Raw genomic sequence first — 15,766 nt, forward strand, 5'->3', positions numbered from 1 at the left:
AGGCGCCCCAAGACCCATGGTGCTTTTTAAACACTGTTACTAACGTATGTGAATCCAGAAATTTCACACTAGAATCTAGGTGTCTGGATTCTTCTGAAAATACAGAGATAGATAGATAGAGGATGGATAGATGATAGATATAGATAGATAGATAGACAGACAGAGGTAGATGACAGATAGATTAAAACAAAAACCAGAAGACCCAGCAGTTCAGATCTCATTCCTGCCGGGAGGTAAGAGTTGGAGCTGAGTTCGCTGTTGCTGGCACCCCCTTCAGGTGGGGAGCCTGCTCTCAAGATGGACCAGGTCCCCACCAGGCCAACGGCACCCATTTTGTTACCTGCGGGGCCAATGTGGGCTTTTGATTTTGCAACCTGTGCACTAGAATCTTAGTGCAGGAGAAAATGGCCAGGGATGGGGAGAGCTGCTCCAGGGATCAAAAGTCCTGGGATGGAGGGGTCCTGAGCAGTGCACAGCGTTGCTGTGTGGCTCGGTTTCCCCGTTTGAAATGTGGGGGTGTGGAGGACGGGCTTCATGATCCCCAGTGTCCCTGCAGAGAGGCCTCTGGGGCTTCTTTAGTGTTTCGGGCGCTTCCCTCCCACAGCTCCCTGTTTCTCTCTGCAGAACGCCGCCGAGGGCGGATTTGCTTGGTAGTGCCCGAGGCCTCAGGAGGGTGACTGTCGTTCTGGGTCACAGTGCCCGTGTGGCCTCTGCCACAGCATTAGCCCATTTCCTAGCGCTGCCTCCCCCCAGGCTCCTCTGTCCATCCTCCGTGCTCCTGCACGTCCGCCTGCCGGCCCAGACCGTGTCGCTCAAGGGCAGGAAGCAGGTGTGTCCCTGGTGGGGGCTGACCAAGAGGCCCAGCACCTAGGAGTCTTTTGGGGGATGTCTGCCCAGGGAATGCGTGAGCTCCTAGCGGTGGTCTCCGGTCTTAGATTCTCAGACAAAGTCGCTGCTCCTGCCCTGTAGGTCTGTGAGGTCGGGCTGGGCCGGTCGGTCTCCGCATTTTCGATCCATGCGTGTGTCTTGATCCGTCTGGGAGTCTGTCTGTCCATGGTCTGTCCTCTCTCGGGAGCCCTAGACTGTGAGAAAACCAGGTCCCGGTGTTCCCCTGCCCTGGCCAAGCCCTTCCCCTTTCTGGGTCCCCATCAATAGAGGATACAAATAGCTGAATTGTGCCCGCCCACCTCCAGATTCGTATGTTGAAGCCCTAATCCCCAGCACAAAGCAACTGCATTTGGAGACAGGGCCTTTAAAGAGATGATTAAGTTAACATGAGGCCATTAGGGTGGGCCCTAATCCATTATGACTGGTGGGCTCATACAAAGAGATTAGGACACAGATGCACACAGGGAAGGCCACGTGAGGACGCAGGGAGAAGGTGGCCGTCTATAAGTCAGGGAGAGAGGCCTCCAAAGGAGCCAGCCCTGCGGACACTTTGATCTTGGTCTTCTGGCCTCTGGCACTGTGAAGATAAACTTCTGTGGTTTAAGTTCCCCAGTCTGTGGTACTCTGTTATGGCAGCTCCGAGCAGACTGAGAAGGCCCCACTCTCTGGTACTGACTGTTCTCTCCTGGCAGGGCAGCAGCCACTTGTGGCCAAGGCTGCCTCCCCAGGTGGGGCAGGGGCTGGGCCTGGAGCCCCTCAGGGTCCTCACGATCCATGGCACGGACTTGGCTTGAGGAACTAGACAGACACTCTGTTCAGACCCAGCCTTGCCAGTGGCCACGACTCGCAATGTGCAGAAGAGATTGCCGCCCTCTGGGCTCTGACCCTGGGGGCTTGGGTTCGCAGGTCCAGGGACCCCTGGGAATCCTTGTTTGTAACCAGTGTTCCCCAGTGGTGCTGCTAGGCAGTGGGTGAGTTCCGGCAGCTTGTGGAGATCAGCTGGCGTCAGCTGTGCAGCAGCCCGGCTGGTGGCCCTGCCGAGCCCAGGGACTTACCTCCAATTGAGGCCCAGGAGTTTTGGCTTCAGACTCCACGGCTGTTTCTGGCTCCTCCGGCAGCTCTGGCTTCTGGATAATTGGGGCCTCTCTGGCCTTGGGAATGTGACTGTCCTCCCACCATTTAAGAATCTTCATTCTAGGGCAACAAGCCTTGTGGTTAATGCTGTGCTTAGTCTCCCCCCACCCCCTCCCTGTTCCCTGGGCTGGGGGTCAGAAGACCAATTTTCCCTCCATTTGCTGGTTCTGTGACCAGCACTGCACTCCCCTCATCAAATGCAGATACAAATCCCTATTCTCTTGAGCTGGATCCTCTTCCTAGCCTCTTTCTTGGCCTCATGCCCCAGAGATGGCTTGCAACTCCCCTGCTCCCGGCCCTCCCATGGCTCCCCAGCACTCCCAGCACAAAGTCCCAGCCCTCCCGCTCAGTGGCCCTCCACAGCTGTGCCTCTCCTCAGCTTCTCTTCCAGCCCTCTAATGTCTCAATATGTATACGATTTTTTTTTCCTAGACAAATCTTTTTTGCACCTTTCCTCTTAGTATTTTTGGCATATGTGTGCATATCAGTACACAGAGAGCTTCCTTCGTCTTTTTTACAGCTGCATAGTGCTCTGTTGTTAAGACGTATCATTGATTACACGACTGGTCCCTTCCTTTCTTGCCCTGGCAATGGCAACCCCCTGCTCACTGGTTCCCCTGCTGTGCCCAGTCTGGCTCTTCCCAAGGAGTGGGCATGCACGTGGGATTTTGTTTGTATTCAGGTATGGTGAAGCCAACAAATTGAGGGATGACTGCCATTGAAGACACTTTGTTATTCAAAGTTTCTGAGAGGGGGCACTCTGTGCCACACAAGGCCACACGGGGAAGCACTGGGGTCAGTCAGGAAGGGGAAGGAGTGAGGGGGAAGCATGTGTAGGAGCTTTAATTATGGTTTCCATGGGACTGGAACAGCACAATACACAGATTTAGGACTGGCCCACCAAAGTACTTTATCCACCTGGACAGGCCATTAGTTGAGGATGGGCCTGTGACTCAAGCAGGGACAATCAGAGTCTTCTCTGGGATTGATGTATCACCAAGAGGAAGACAAGTTCTATTTCAGCTAGAGTTGCTGAGATCAGAGAATATAATCATGGGGCTGCTTTGGCCATCTTGCCACTAGGTGGAAGGAAAGAGCCTCCAGAGGTCAAGTGAACACAGAAGGAAGCAGAACAAAGACACGGAGACAGCAGACTCTTAATAACGTCATGTGTGGGGTGCCTGGGTGGCTCCGTTGGTTAAGCATCTAACTCTTGATTTTGGCTCAGGTCACGATCTCATGGTTTGTGAGACTGAGCCCCACATCAGGCTCTGTGCTGACAGTGCAGAGCCTGCTTGGGATTCTCTCTCTCCCTCCTTTCTCTCTGCTCCTCCCCTGCTTGCTCTCTGTCTCAAAATAAATAAATAAACATAAAACAATTAAAAGAAAAAAAGGTAACTGAGGTAAAATGAGCTCATATGGATGGGCCCTAATTGATAGAGCTGTATTTGGATAGGGCCTTCAATGAGGTGTAAGTTAAATTGAGGCACCCAATTTCAATTATGAGGCCCCCATAATCCAATATGACTGGTGTCCTTGTAAGAGGGACAGACAGGGGTGTGCTTGCACACAGGGATGACCAGGTGAAGAGGCAAGAGGGTGGCCATCTGCAAGCCAAGGAAAGAGTCTCAGGAGAAACCAATCCTGCTGGCACTTTGATCTTGGACTTTCAGCCTCCAGAACCATGAGAAAATGAATCTCTGCTGTTGAAGTCTTCGACTTAACAGATGGTCAATATGTTCCTGTAGCAGATTACAGATGGCTGCAAGTTTCTGGCACTCTTCCCACGGAGAAATGGGGTCTCAAGTTTTCTCTTCCCCTTGAATCTTGGCTAGGTTATGACTTGCTCAAAGAGAATATGATGGAAGTGACACTCTGTTAATTCCAGGCATAGCCTTAAAGAGGGCTGGTGACTTCTGCCTTGGAAGAGACCATGATAAAAGAGGCCCTGATACTCCATGGAAAGTGAGAGGGGCCCAGATGAGCCCAGCCTTCTGGCTGTCCCCAGAAAAATGTCAGGCACATGAATGAAGGCACCTTGGACTTTCCAGCCCAGTCAGCCCAGCCGCTAGATAAATACCAAGTGACCTCTGTGGATACCATGGAAGCTGAAGAATCATTCAGGTGGGACCCCATTGTTTAAGGTTGCTAAGTTTAGGGGACTGTGATATAGCAACAAATAACTGTTCCTCGTTCCTTGAGCTTGCTGAATTCAGCTCTCGTCACTCACAACTGGAAGAGTCCTGACTAATGTGACTTATCTCCTTAAACCATTATCCCATATGCATCATCTGTCGAAACTTTTCCACCTATGACAGTTTAAACCATAATAACCCCATGCTCTGCCTAGTTCTGTTCTATTCAGCTTTCTTTTTAAGTTTATTTATTTTGTGAGAGAGTAGACACGTGCATGTGAGCAGGGGAGGGGCAGAAAGTTGGGAGGGGGAAGAGAGAGAATCCCAAGCAAGCTCCACACTGGCAGCACAGAGTCCAATGTGGGGCTCAGTCTCATGAACCATGAGATCATGACCTGAGCCGAAACCAAGAGTCAGACAACTGACTGAGCCACCCAGAATCCCCTGTTCTGTTCAGCTTTCTTGGGCTCTTATCTAGTCTTGTGTTTCTGTTTTTTGATCTCACAGATGGAGGCTTCAGATCCAAGACGCCACACTCTATGCCTGTGAAGGCCCTCCTGGTTTCTCTTCCTTATCGCCCGGCCCACCGGGTACAACAGCTGTCCACTTGAGTGCCCTCTCCCTCCAGCTTCCACAGTCTCTTTGGTCTCCCATCCTGTCATCCTTCCATGGCACCCTGCCTGTGAAGACCCGAACCCAGATCAATGCTGTCATTCACCCCTTTTCTTCCAATGACAGCTGCTAGGAGGAAACATGACATAGCAATGATGCTTGGTGCTGCTAACAATGAGCAACCTGCAGTCACCACTGGGCCTCTGTTGCTGGTCACCAATTGTTTTCCTTGCTCTTGTGTGGATCCCATTCATTCTCTTCAGTGGCCATTCCAACCACCTCACCATCATTACCATTCTTCCTGATCCCTTCCCCCCACCCCTGCCCCCACCCACGTCATTTTCGGCAGACAGCCTCCCCATACTTCTTCGCTGTGAAAAAAAAAACAAACCCATGTGTAGGAGGGCCTTACCCCCACCCCAACCAGAATCATAAACGCCACCTAAAGTGAACAAGAAAGATATAGAACATCTGCCATTGGATCCTGAGAATAATTTTGAGAGCAAGGATAACTGGCTGCCTCAGACAGTGCCATTTCAGTGGCTTGGTGCTGGAGAGCAGACAGCAAGGGATTGAAGAATGTAAGAGTGAGGAGAATCAGGCAGCGGGTATAAGCTATTCTCTCTCAAAAAAATTGGATGGTACATAGGAGGAGTTTGTGGGGCTGACGCAGGAGAGATTTGGGCATGTTTATATCTTTCAGAGAAAGAGCCAGTAAAGAAAGAATGATTGAAAATTTAAGAGACAGAAGGGATGATTAATGGAGTGTGGAGGAGATGGATTCCCAGGCAAAGGAGGTGAGGCTAACCTTGGACAGGAAGAGGGATGCCTCTTTCTCTGAAAAAGGCAAGGAGTAAATCACCAGTGCCAGTGGCAATAACTGTAGGTGTTGGGGAGTTGCTTTTTTTTCCTATGAAGTAGGTAAAACTTATTGCTGAGAGTGAGGGGGAGGAGATAAGAGAGTTGGGGAAAGAAAGAAAACATCTGTGATACTGACAGAGTTGTCTGTTGGGGAAAGCTCCCCAAGGGTGGGTGGGAAGATTTCTAGGCGGTATGGATGCTACCCTCCCCTACAAAGATGGAGATTCTGAAGCAGTGGGGTCCTCTTGGTATCTCCCTTGTATGGACCTCTAACCTAGCACTTGTTCACTTGTCTACGTCCCTGGAAAATACGGGACACAGGGCAAGAGGTAAAACAGAGAAAAAAAAAGTCTGAGAAATATTAAATGAGAAGCCCACAGTGAAAGGAAAGGGTGGATGCAGTAATGCATGCAACAATGGCTGAAAAATTTCCAGAATTGATAAAATACACCAAATCACAGATGAAAAAGGCCAGATGTACACAACAACAAACAAACAAACAAAAAAAGATATCCACACTTAGTCACAATAGAGTAGAACCATTAGTACTGACAATATATGAAAGCCCAGTTGGCTGGGGGCGGGGGGGGGGCTTGAAAATGCACCCAGTCCAGGTGTCAGGGAAAGTTTCCTGGAGTGCATGATGGGAGGGCTGTGAGCTGAGCCCTAAATAATGACTAAATTTCAGCCAGGTGAGAGAAAGGGGCAGGGATGGGAGGTGACATGCAGAGAAGGGCACTGAGTAGAGGTCACAGTACAACTAGAGAAGATGTAAACACGATCAGTAAACCTGATTTAAAGGCTATATATCAATGGAACACTTCCTTCAACAAATATAGAATATACATTTTTTAAGCCTATGTGTAATATTTATAAAAACTACACAAAAATTGTGCCACAAAGAAAATATGCATAGTATATTCTTTCCACTTACTGGATTTAAGGTAGAAATAAAGAAAAGAGAATTATTAGAGAATGCTGTTGTGCCTGAGGAAAAAACCCATGGGTCAAAAAATCGTAATGGAAATTAGAAATATTTTAACCAAGTGATACTAAAATACTTTATATTAAAATTTGTGAGATGCAGCTATAGTTGTGCTTAGAGGGAAATTTATAGCCTTAAGGCAAATACTGGAGAAGAATGGAAGGGAATAAGGGACATAAATAAATGTAGTAGGTGTTGGAAAAGGCTTGATGATGAATTTCAATCTGATACTCACGCAAGGAGGACAAGGAAGAAGAAGAACAGTGCCGACGCAATGGATCCATACACAAGGCCCTGGATCAGCCCCTTCATGAACACACTGTAAACTGAACGTTTATCTGGAATCAGAGGGAAGTGAGAGTGTTTTTTCTTCTAAGGCTGTGAAGTCTGAGCTACTCCTCTTCCCTCTGGCCCTGTGCCCATCCTCATCTTGGTCCCCAGGTGCTGTCATTCTAGCTCAGTCAGTAGTCCCCTGTGTACTTACCTGGTAGGAGGAAGATGCTTGAAGTATGGGTTCCATACTGGTTCTTCCCCTCACAGCGGAGACTCATGACTATTTCTGGCTCCCCTATGAGGCTGATGGTGCTGTTGGTCCAGGGGCCAATTATGGTGGAAGTCACCTGGAAGATGTTGTCTGTGCTGTTCACATCCACAGGAACACCTTCCATCAACCACTGCACAGAGGGTGTAGGGATCCCATGGAACGAACAGTTGCACTCCAAGGAGCAAGATGAATAGAGCAGCCTAGTGGGTGCTATGGGAAGGGAAGGTCAGCCATCAGCAAGGTGTCCTGACTTCCCTTTTCTACGTCCTTCAGGACCCAGCCTTTTCCTTATTCATGATTCTCAAGGAGCTTTGGAAAGACTTTCTGGAAGCCCAGAGGAGTAGGACTTCACAGACCAGTTACCCTACATCCTCTTTCCTCATCTATCTCTGACTCTGGCTCAGCTCTTACCTCTGGCCTTCCAGCCACAGAAGCCCTGAGAAGATGTGACAGCTTCCCAGACTCCTTCCACCCAGGCCCACCCCAGGACTCAGGAATTTCTCTTGAGCCCACCAGTTCTCTCAGACTCTGCGTCTTCCTTTGCCCACCAGCACTTACAGACCGCCTGGAACATGACCATGCTACTTCTGGTCAACTTAGCTAGAGAGAAGTTCAAATAACATCTGAGAGTGGTGCCATAATCCTGAGGCTTTGGGGTGAAGTGCGGCACCAGGAGGAGGAGTTGCTGGAGCCGTCTGTGTTGGAGGACAGAGTGGGCCAATTCCAGGAAAGGAAAAGGGCTTTGGTTTCTCTGCACAGGTGCCTTTGATGGTACAGGTCAAGGTCACAGGATCTCCAGCCACAAGAGTCTCTAGGTCGTGGAGCTCTGGTTTCTGGGTCTGGTCTGAAGGGAAAGACAGACTGGGACTGAAACAAGGGATCCTCATGGACATTTAACTGATGCACACTATTTCCAAGTTACAAAGTGGTTTCTCACCCATTAGCTTACTTGGTACTCCTCCCCTCCACCCCAATAACCTCACGGAACCCGGGATTGTTGGATTTTCACAAGTATATTTCCCTTCTCTGCACTTTGTAGGTGAGCAAATGGAGGAGACTTGCTGAAGGAGGAAGAGCTTGAACCTGGACACTGCATTCTGAAGACTGAGGGTGAGTGCATTTTCTGAGGATCTACATTGCCTATGATTCCTTACCTGTCCCCCCATCCAGACCTCCTAGGGCCAGCTCCTATGCTGTCTTCCTTTCCAATCCAACTCTCCCCTCAAGCTCTGCCCCTTCCCAGCAGATCTGTGATCATTTCCCGCCTCCACCTCTTATCTGCTGGATGTTGTTGGCTAAGTCACTTCCTTTCTCTTTGCCATTTCTACTTGGAAACATAAGTTATCAATTATACCTATGACATTGTATTATTGTTGTAAAAATGAAATACCTAAGGTTTAAAAAGCCCAGTGCCCTGTGAGGTAAAAACCACACAATTACCAAAATGTCTTCTCGGAGTTCTTCCTTTACAAACCACCCACTGCATGAGACTGAACATCACCTGATATGGAGAGTTCAATATCCTCCCACAGGAAGAAATCTTGTGTTCTATATCTGTACAGAATAAGTGTGTCATGATGTCCCTTTTAAGTACATTATGGATCAGCAGGGTCTTGTGCTTCAAGATTCCAAATAGTGTGGAATGTGCCTTTGGTGTTATCATCTATGGTAGCACTGAGTTGATTTATAGCTATGGGGGACATGATATTTTTATTAAGCCAGTAGGCCACAGGCACAGAATTGCTTGGGGATTCCTTGGGAAGTTCAAATATTCAGAAGATTATACTTCTTCCACTGGTACCTTCTTGACTTCCACCAAAACACAGAACGTAATCCCGTAGGAGAGAGATTCAAGTTGAAAAACTGACGCTAGTGCCCTCCAATATCCTACGTGTACATTAAAGGATTAACCTTACCCTAGAAAGGTTTGGCCCTTGCCCAGCTCCAGGGAGGTAACCTCTAAGCCCTTGGGATGTCTTACCTGATAACAGTGTCTATTTACTTAGGGGAATGGACCATGCCAGATAGTCTACGTGAACAGTGTGATTTTTGGTGGGGACCTTGGGTCACATGTGGTATCAGCTTGACCTCTGAAGTAGCTGGAGACTAAGGTCACCCATGCCTGTGGGACCAGGCTCCCAATAAAAACCCTGGACACTAAAGCTTGGTGAGTTTCTCTGCTTGGCAATACTATGCATATCGCCAAACATTACTGCCAAGAGAATTAAATACTGTATGCACAACTCTACTGGGAAAAGACAACTGAAAGCTCATTCTTGGTCTCTCCTAGATACTGCCCTACATGCCTTTTCCCTTGCTGATTTCAATCTCCATTTGTTTGCTATAATAAACCGTAACTAAATATAACAGTTTTTGCTGAGTTCTGGGAGTCTTTCTTGTGAATCATTGAACCTGAGGGTGGTCTTGTGGACCCCTAACTGCACCACCCCAATTTAGTCTTCTGGGCTTTTTGTTGTTCTTATTGTTGGTAGTCATTGTATCTTGTGAAGTTGGCCATGTAGCCCCACTTCTGAATCTCGGTTTCTCAATCAGAAAGACAGGCACAACATTACCAGTGCTGCGATGTTGTGAGAATGAAATACATTAACCAGAGGCACATGGTGCCTTACAATCATTGTAGATTGGAACTCAGCTGTCGGCTCTTAGGTGAACAATTACTCTCTTCCCTTCTTGGTTTACCAGATGACAGCTCTCTCTTGTACAAAATGGATGGGTGGTGAACTTCAGGGTTCTTGAGGCCACTTCTAGTAATGCCATCTTAAAATTATGGTAGTAGGGGCGCCTGGGTGGCTCAGTCGGTTAAGCGGCCGCCTTCGGCTCAGGTCACGATCTCGCGGTCCGTGAGTTCGAGCCCCGCGTCGGGCTCTGTGCTGACAGCTCGGAGCCTGGAGCCTGTTTCGGATTCTGTGTCTCCCTCTCTCTGACCCTCCCCCGTTCATGCTCTGTCTCTCTGTGTCTCAAAAATAAACAAACTTTAAAAAAATTAAAAAAAATAAAAAGAAAAAAGAAAATAAAATTATGGTAGTAATACTGACTTGTGTAAGTGTTTACAGATTTCTCAATACCTTCATAGAAATCAGCTTAAGCCATCCTCATGATGATTTTATTATAGTCCCTTAGACACATCGGGAAACTGGGGCTCAGAGAGGCTAAGGGCATTGGTCCAGGTTACAGGGAAAGGAGTAACAGCATCAGGCCTGGGACTGGCTTTTCACATGTTAAGTCCAGTACTCCAAAACATCATCACCAGGGATCCTGACACTCTTGGTTCTGGAACACCATGCTATTTCTCTGCTCTAAGATGTGACTTAATGACACCCACCACACAGATGATGGTGTTGAGAGAGAAGATGTGTATACATTTATTATCACTAAAGTTCTAGAGTGGTGTGGCACTAAAATGGCACTAGGAGTCAGAACACCTGGGTACTCCAACAGAGAAATTTCTAGGCAAGTTGCTGAATCTCCCAGAGCCTGCTTCCTCATCTGTGAAATGAGGACAATAATTCCTCATGGAGTTATTGGGTAGATGATATGGGACCCACAGTGGGTCACAGAATACGACGGAAGATGTCTATTATTTATTATTTATAAAGTACTTAATTCTCTATGTCTAACCTCTTCACCTTACTTCAGCCCTGCCTGTCTTCCACCCCCCACCCATACCCACCTCACCCCTACCCTTTCTTGGCTTCCTCAGACACTTCCCACCCTACCTCTCATTCCACTTACTGAACCATGACAGTGGCAATGCCATCAGCACTAACAGTCTCAGGGAAAAGAGAGGGCCAGGTCCTAGTTTGCTGCTAACTCTGGCCTCAGATCTGTATGTTGTGGAGGGCAAGATTTGGAATGGATGAGGAGAGAGTCAGCAGGAAGAGGCATGAGGTGGAGGTCGAGGTAAATTCATAGTCCACTAGGGGTTTTTGTCTCTTCAATCACTCTTAGGTTCCATTTGCCTAGAGAATCAGGAGTCTCATGGAAACAGAGGCTGAGGAGCTTCAAGGATAGAGCAGTGTCTCCATGAGTCTCTATCTAGAGTCCAAATACCATGTCTTTCTTCTTTCCCCTCCAGCTGTCACCTCTGAGTCCTCCCCCTTTGAAGGACCTCAAATGCCAGGCTGAGAAGCTTGGCCTCTCTCCCAAGTTGATTAGGAAATCATGGGAACCACAGAAAGTTTTGAACCATGGGGGAACAGGTTTGAACCATGGGGTGTCATAAAGATCACTATGGATCTGCATCAAGGAGAAAGAAATAGTTTAAGAGAAAGATAATGCATCCTGAGCTGGAACCGTGGCTATGGAGGTGGAGAGGACGGGATATATTTAAGAGGTATTTGAACAATGGGGCACTAGGGTGGCTTAGTTGGTTAAGCATTTTGATTTCAGCTCAGGTCATGATCTCATTGATCATGAGATGGAGCCCCACATTGGGCTCTATGCTAATAGCACAGAGCCTGCTTGGGATTCTCTTTCTTTTCCTCTCTCTCTGCCTCCACCCGACTCTCTTTCTCTCTCTCTCTCTCAAAATAAATAATAAATAAACTAAAAAAAAAGTATTTGAGCAATAAAAGACATTTCTATGGCTGACAGGATAAACTCCAAACCCCTTTGCCTTGCATTTGAGGCTGTCCATGATTTTGCCCCACACTTGGCCTATCTCCACTGCTCCCTTCCCTAGGCTTTGCCATTCTTTGCCTGACAAAGAGAAAAGTATCTTTCCACATATGGTCCATACATTCCTGTCTCTGTATATTTACTCAGGCCACTCCCCTTTTCATGGCATCCTTCTGCAACTCTCCCTTCTGCCCACATTCAAATCCTGTCTCTCAGAATTTGTAAGTCCAGGTCAAATTTAACCTCCTTCAAGTAGCCTTCTAGGATCTCCAGAACCACAAAGAAGTCTCCCTTCCCAGACTCTCTTAAGCACCCCTATATCTCTTTTATGGCAATGTCTCAGACAAACTCTGAGAACTGTCCTCCCTGATAACCACTCTCCTGTGTATCCCTTTATTTCAAATTTGTTCAGGTGATCAATTCCCCAGTTAAAAAAAAAAAAACCCAACAACTATATTTCTGCCTCCTGTACATCCAGAGGTGGCTCTATGACAAAGCTGTGGCCAGTGGGCCAAGTACAAGAAAAAGGCTATTAAAATGTCGACAGCAAATAAAAGGCTATCCAGCCTTTACCACATTTTCTTTACTGTCACAATTGAGCTCTGAAGAACTGTTTTCTGCATATAATCCTAGCTAATAGAATTCCAGAGCCTGGTTTTAAAAAAATAAGTTTTCATAATAAAGGAAACAAGTCTCAGAAAGAATTGAAAAAGATGTTCACTTTCCCCTGCAGCTATAAATCAAAAGATATTGTTCTGTGTTATAAAAGGGCTCAAGGAATCTGATTTGATATTGTACAAAACCGAGAATGTTTATAAGAATATAATTTATGTTCTCCTTTGCAATATACAGTTTTGTATGAATATTCATGACTGTTACTGACTTGTTCTGTTCTCTGTTGATACAAATCCGCCCTTGGAAGAACAATTTAAACAAAGTGGTCTTATGAGACTCTAAAGACATTAGAAATTATTCCATGTCTTATGAAAATGATATCCAAATAAAATGGAATTCTGACCAGTTGTCTTACTTGATAATTTCTTGCTCTGGTAACAATAACATTATAACTGACAACTCTGTTTTCTTAAATTGTATACCTATCTGTTAGGATTGTACTCTTCTCTTCTCCCAAATGTACGATGCAAAATAAAAACCTTAGACTCTGCTAGATTTATTATTAAGCAAATACTTTGAGAGACTTGTTTTCTTAAAATATCAACCATGCTGAAGACTTTGGGGAGTTCTGCTTTTCTGATACTAACACCACTTTCTGCTTGTTGCTTTCTTCTCCTTCCCCTTCCCCTCTTGCTCCTCCTCCTCCTCCTTCTCTTTCCCTGGAATATGGATGTGATGCTGGAGGTGGAGCAGCCATCTGGCAACCATGAGATAGCCATAAGGATCAAAACCACAGACTGAGGATGTTGTTGACAACAGCATGAGGGTTCTGGTTCCCTGCCAGCCTGATGGAGCCACTACATTCACCACACACAGCCTACTGTCATGCTTCCTCTTCATTTGGTTGTTTGTCTAGTTGGGAAGTTGATGAAATATCCTACCAGGGGAACTATCCAAGAGTGAGATCCTTGAGAGAAAGCCCTACATCAAACAGATCTTTGTGTCCTCCACAGAGCTTAGAAAGGTTCTTGTCTGATAAATATTCACTGAAGAAAAATGTACAAGCACAAATCGTAATGATTTTCCAACTATTTGTTTCTAGTTTAATTCCACTGTGGTTAGAAAACATACTTTATACGACTTCAATTCATTTACATTTGTTGAGACTTGTTTTATAGCTCAGAACATAGTCTAAGTGTTCCATGAGCCCTTGACTAGAATATGTATTCTATTATTATTGGATGGAATATTCTATAAATGTCACTTAAGTCAATTTGGTTGATGGTATCTATATCCTTACTAATTTTTTCATCTGCTTGCTCAGTTACTGAAAAGGGAGATTTGCATTGTCTAGTTCTTTCTTCGGTTAGATTGTTTTTTTTTTAATTTTTGAAATTAAAAATTCTAGTTATAAATTACTTCTCAGAATCTAATTGAATATAGTGATTTATTTACAACCTCAGGTCGAAGACTGAGGAGAGCTCTGTGGTGGTTCCACACTGGGCTTTGCAGGTTACTCGCTGGAAGTTTTAGGCAAGTGCTGTTCCCTTTCTGGTTTCCCTCCCATTTCTCCCATCTATAAAATGAGAAGGTGTTATAGCCCAGTGTGTAATGGTCCTTCTGACTTTAAAATTCCGATCTCTCCCAATTTCTCATTCCCTTCTCCAGGGCCTGGTGCAGCCACGGGTTGTCTCCACAGGAAACCTCTTTCCCCTCCCGCTAAATGATCATTTCCTTTTCCAGACTTACCCCCTTGTCTTGGGTTCCCACAGCGCCAACCAGGGCCCGCCTCAGCAGGTCTCTGCTAGGCTACTTTCCAGACAACTGAACATCCTCCTCGAGTTTGGCCGAGTGCATCACGTGATCGACTGGCCGACTCACTATCTACGGGAACTTCCTGTTCCCATAAGGAGCGAACTGATTGGCTGATTTAAAGCCTCCCGACCCGTGGAATAAGCATGTGTACAACTACTGGATGACTCACCGTGAAGGGACGAAGGGCGAGGAAGGCTAACGCATCAGGCTGACTCATAACAAGTTCAGTAGGCGGCCTGGGAGTCCCCAGCCTCACCAACGTCCGACCAGCCAGAGGTCACGTGGGGAAGCCGCCCCGCGAAGTCCCGCCCCTCAGGCGTGCCATTGAGCACACGTGAATCCGTCCGGAGCCAATCAGGGCCTAATGATGCACGTGGGTGCTGCTGGGACGGGGAGGGGCCATGCAGTAGAACCCTTGAGTCTCCCACGCCTGAGGCAGTCTGGAGCAAGCGGCAGTTCGTTTATCTTGAGCAGAGGGTTCTAAAACCCTACCAGCCCTGTGAACTGCAGGCCTAATCAGCCTTTAAGAGACACTCCTTCCTCAACCCAGTACTGTGGGCAAGCAGGTGATGGGCGGTGAATTGAAAGCCATCGACCAAGGAACAAAATGCCATGTGCTCGACCCTCAGGGCCGAGGAGAAGGCATCTTGTGCCCCATTTCCCTTCCTGCAAGCAAGATCCCTATCACGAACAAAGCGAGACACGTGAGGAAGACCCAGCTCTTCATTCTCTTGTCAAAACCCATCCCTGACCTGTTCCCAACCCAGTTCCCATCCTCTCTCCCATTTCTCGTCTAGATGGCATTCTCCACTCCTTAGGACCACACGTTCCGAAGTTACAGAGCACATGAGGAAATAACCCTCTGTGAGTGAGGATAGAACTTAAAACTTCTCACCAGAGCCTTTGAGGCCCTGAAAGATCTGGCACGTCCGGAGCTCACCCTTCCACCTGAGCTCCGGGGCATAGACCTGGGCTCTTAGACTCACTAAACTTCTCCCATCACAGAGCCTAGAATCTGCTGTCCCTCTGAGTAGCCCCTGATAATCCTTTTGGTCTCTCAGCCCAAATGTCACTTTCTCAGAGAGGCCTTCTCTGATTTTCTAATCCAAACTGGGTTCTTCCCCTTGTCCCTCATACTTTCTCATAGTATTATATCCTTTTTCTTCCTAGCACTTGTCAACATTTTAAGCTGCAGTTTTGTGTTTATTTCATTGTTGTGTACCTGTGTAGACCACGAGCTCCACGGAGGCAGGGCCAGTGTCTGTCTGGTTTACTCCACTACCCGGCACAAGGTGGATGCTTATATTTTTGTGGAATGTGTGAACTGCATGCCAAAGGAGTGCCCGTGCATGGGGGCTTATATAAACATCTGCTCTTGAGTACAGGATGACCATCACATTGGTGCTGGATGGAGAACCATTGGATTTATGCACAAATAATGCTTCAGGGAAGAGATGACCCCTTTTTGCAACCTCTGAAAATTACCAGCATCTGGCTCCAGAAGGGAGGATGTCATCTATTCAGAGGGGAACAATACAC

The 15,766-nt window shown here is 47.0% G+C and overlaps 1 protein-coding gene and 1 long non-coding RNA gene across 2 annotated transcripts; both read right to left on the minus strand.

Moving 5' to 3' along the window:
- Nucleotides 1-487: 487 nt before the first annotated feature.
- Nucleotides 488-7,327, minus strand: LOC131499928 (SIGLEC family-like protein 1). The gene is made up of 4 exons (XM_058708523.1): nucleotides 7,100-7,327; nucleotides 6,851-6,953; nucleotides 1,944-2,082; nucleotides 488-1,077 (listed from the first exon to the last, which is right to left on the minus strand). Exons 1-4 carry the CDS (start codon nucleotides 7,281-7,283, stop codon nucleotides 940-942), a joined length of 564 nt encoding a protein of 187 aa, XP_058564506.1. The 5' UTR covers nucleotides 7,284-7,327; the 3' UTR covers nucleotides 488-939.
- Nucleotides 7,328-7,331: 4 nt separating this feature from the next.
- On the minus strand, nucleotides 7,332-14,548 carry LOC131499947 (uncharacterized). The gene is made up of 3 exons (XR_009256118.1): nucleotides 14,397-14,548; nucleotides 7,718-8,003; nucleotides 7,332-7,369 (listed from the first exon to the last, which is right to left on the minus strand). It is a non-coding gene; the product is annotated as an uncharacterized LOC131499947 (long non-coding RNA).
- Between the last annotated feature and the right edge of the window lie 1,218 nt (nucleotides 14,549-15,766).

This window comes from Neofelis nebulosa, chromosome 17, assembly GCF_028018385.1.
Source record: "Neofelis nebulosa isolate mNeoNeb1 chromosome 17, mNeoNeb1.pri, whole genome shotgun sequence".
NCBI classification, from domain to species: domain Eukaryota; kingdom Metazoa; phylum Chordata; class Mammalia; order Carnivora; family Felidae; genus Neofelis; species Neofelis nebulosa.

Excerpts from the sequence above, each read along its gene's own strand:
- LOC131499928 (XM_058708523.1), bottom strand. The coding sequence starts at position 7,283 with ATGGAAGGTGTTCCTGTGGATGTGAACAGCACAGACAACATCTTCCAG. Across the intron at positions 6,954-7,099 it reads AAGCATCTTCCTCCTACCAG|ATAAACGTTCAGTTTACAGT; the intron begins GTAAGTACACAG and ends CTCTGATTCCAG. Across the intron at positions 1,078-1,943 it reads CTCCTGGGCCTCAATTGGAG|GGCTCCCGAGAGAGGACAGA; the intron begins GTAAGTCCCTGG and ends CTCACAGTCTAG.